The sequence below is a fragment of the Chinchilla lanigera genome, unplaced genomic scaffold (genome assembly GCF_000276665.1).
Source record: "Chinchilla lanigera isolate Chin_1 unplaced genomic scaffold, ChiLan1.0 scaffold00112, whole genome shotgun sequence".
Lineage (NCBI taxonomy): Eukaryota > Metazoa > Chordata > Mammalia > Rodentia > Chinchillidae > Chinchilla > Chinchilla lanigera.
In genome coordinates this window covers 5,264,419-5,266,105 of record NW_004955513.1, presented here as the reverse complement: position 1 = coordinate 5,266,105, position 1,687 = coordinate 5,264,419, and the positions used below count along the sequence as shown (strand labels likewise).

Below are 1,687 nucleotides of genomic sequence, written 5' to 3'. Positions count from 1 at the left end.
GCTGGATCCAAGGCATCCCTAGGTCAACCCCGTAGGAGGTCAGGGCTCCCCACTCGGGTCCACCCACTCCCCCTTCCAGAGCACTAAGAGTCCCCTGGCCCAACTCGTGGGGCTGGAGACGCCCAACCTCTCCACTGCCGTCCAGGGAGCCCCTGGGCCCAGGGAGAGACACCCTAGACCCCCAACCACTGGGTAGGGGAGGTTGCAGCAAGCCCCCCATGCTGGCTCTGTGGCCCTAAGGACCAGCTGTGTGACCCTGGGGGCTGCTGGCCCTATGGGATCATTCCTACCAGGGGAGCAGACTGCCCACCTCCTGGGGCAGCAGGAATCCATCACGGGAGCCTGAATGGGGCCAAAGACAGGAAGGTAGCCGGGCATGATGGCGCACGCCTGTAATTCCAGCACTCGGGAGGCTGAGGCAGGAGGGTTGTTGCGAGTTCAAGACCAGCCTGGGCTACAAAGTGAGCTCAAGGCCAGCCTGAACTGCATAGCAAGACCCTGTCTCAAAAAGACAAAAAAAAAAGAAAAAGAAAAAGAAAAAGAAAAAAAGACAGGAAGGTGACTGCCAGCGACCCCAGGGATGCTCTGGGAGCTCTGGGGTGGAGGTACAAGTGGGACTTCTACCCCTTGGAGCCCAACCACCAACCCACTCCCTCGCTCCTCAGGCGACCAAGCCCTGGCCGCAGCTCACAGCCCTTATCCCAGAGTCGGCACCTGCGCTACAAGAGGTTCACTGTGGCCACCACCTGCTTGCAGCCTGTGACGGCAAACTCGCGGCCCGAGACCTGGTAGTAGCTGAGCTGATCCGCCAGGCGCTCAGCTCGAGCCTGCTCCGGGAAGAAGCCCTCCCCCGCCATCTCGTCCCGGAAGCAGCTAACCACGTCCCGCTTGTCCAGCAGCAAGAAGGGCACGACGGCTGCAGAGCTCCACAGCGGGTGCTCGCGCACCAGGAGCGCGTGGAGGCGCGCGCGAAGCTCCTCCTCAGCCGCGGTGTCATCGGGGCCTGGGGCCGGGGCGCGCGAGGCGTTCTGCAGCACGAAGCGTGTGACCTCGGCACCGCCCACCCCGCTCAGCAGCACGTAGATGGCGTTGTGGAAGTGGTGCGCGCGCTGTGGCTGCAGGAGGCCGTGCAGCTCATCCAGCAGCGCCGGCGGCAGGCGCTCTGCCTCGTCCAGCACCACAAGCGGTGTCTTCTCCTCGGCCTCGGCCTGCGCCACCACCTCCGCCACCCGGCGCGCCAGCTCCGCGCGGCAGCCCTGCGCAGCGTGCGGCTCGGGGCAGTGGTGCTGCGCGTGGTACTGCAGCACGAGCGCGCCGTCCTCCAGCACCGCGCGGAAGTGGCGCGCCAGCAGGCGGCCCACGTGGCTCTTGCCCACGCCGCTGGGCCCGTGCAGCGCCAGGAGCAGCGGGCGGCTGTGCACGTGCGTGGCCAGGTAGTCCCGCAGCAGCGCCATAATGCGGCTCACAGCGGCAGGCTGCCCGAACACGGCGCGCTGCAGCGCCTTCTCCAGCCCGTCGAGGTCGTAACGCTGCGCGTTGTCGTCCAGGTTCTCGATGGCGTTCAACACCTGGAAGCCCACGATGGCCACGAGCAGCAGCAGGCAGCGCTGCGCGCGGCTCTGGCGCTCCGCACGCGGCCGGCACCTGCGCGACGCCTCGGGGTAGAGCACCACGCGGCTGCGCCGCC

At 66.9% G+C, this 1,687-nt stretch overlaps 1 protein-coding gene across 1 annotated transcript in view; it reads right to left on the bottom strand.

Moving 5' to 3' along the window:
• Window positions 1-483: 483 nt before the first annotated feature.
• Window positions 484-1,687, bottom strand: part of Tor4a (torsin family 4, member A) — a gene marked incomplete in the record, with an annotated part of 2,324 nt that continues 1,120 nt past the window's right edge. Inside the window, 1 exon segment of the mRNA XM_013506740.1 lies at window positions 484-1,687. Coding sequence (XP_013362194.1) covers window positions 720-1,687 — 968 coding nt within the window.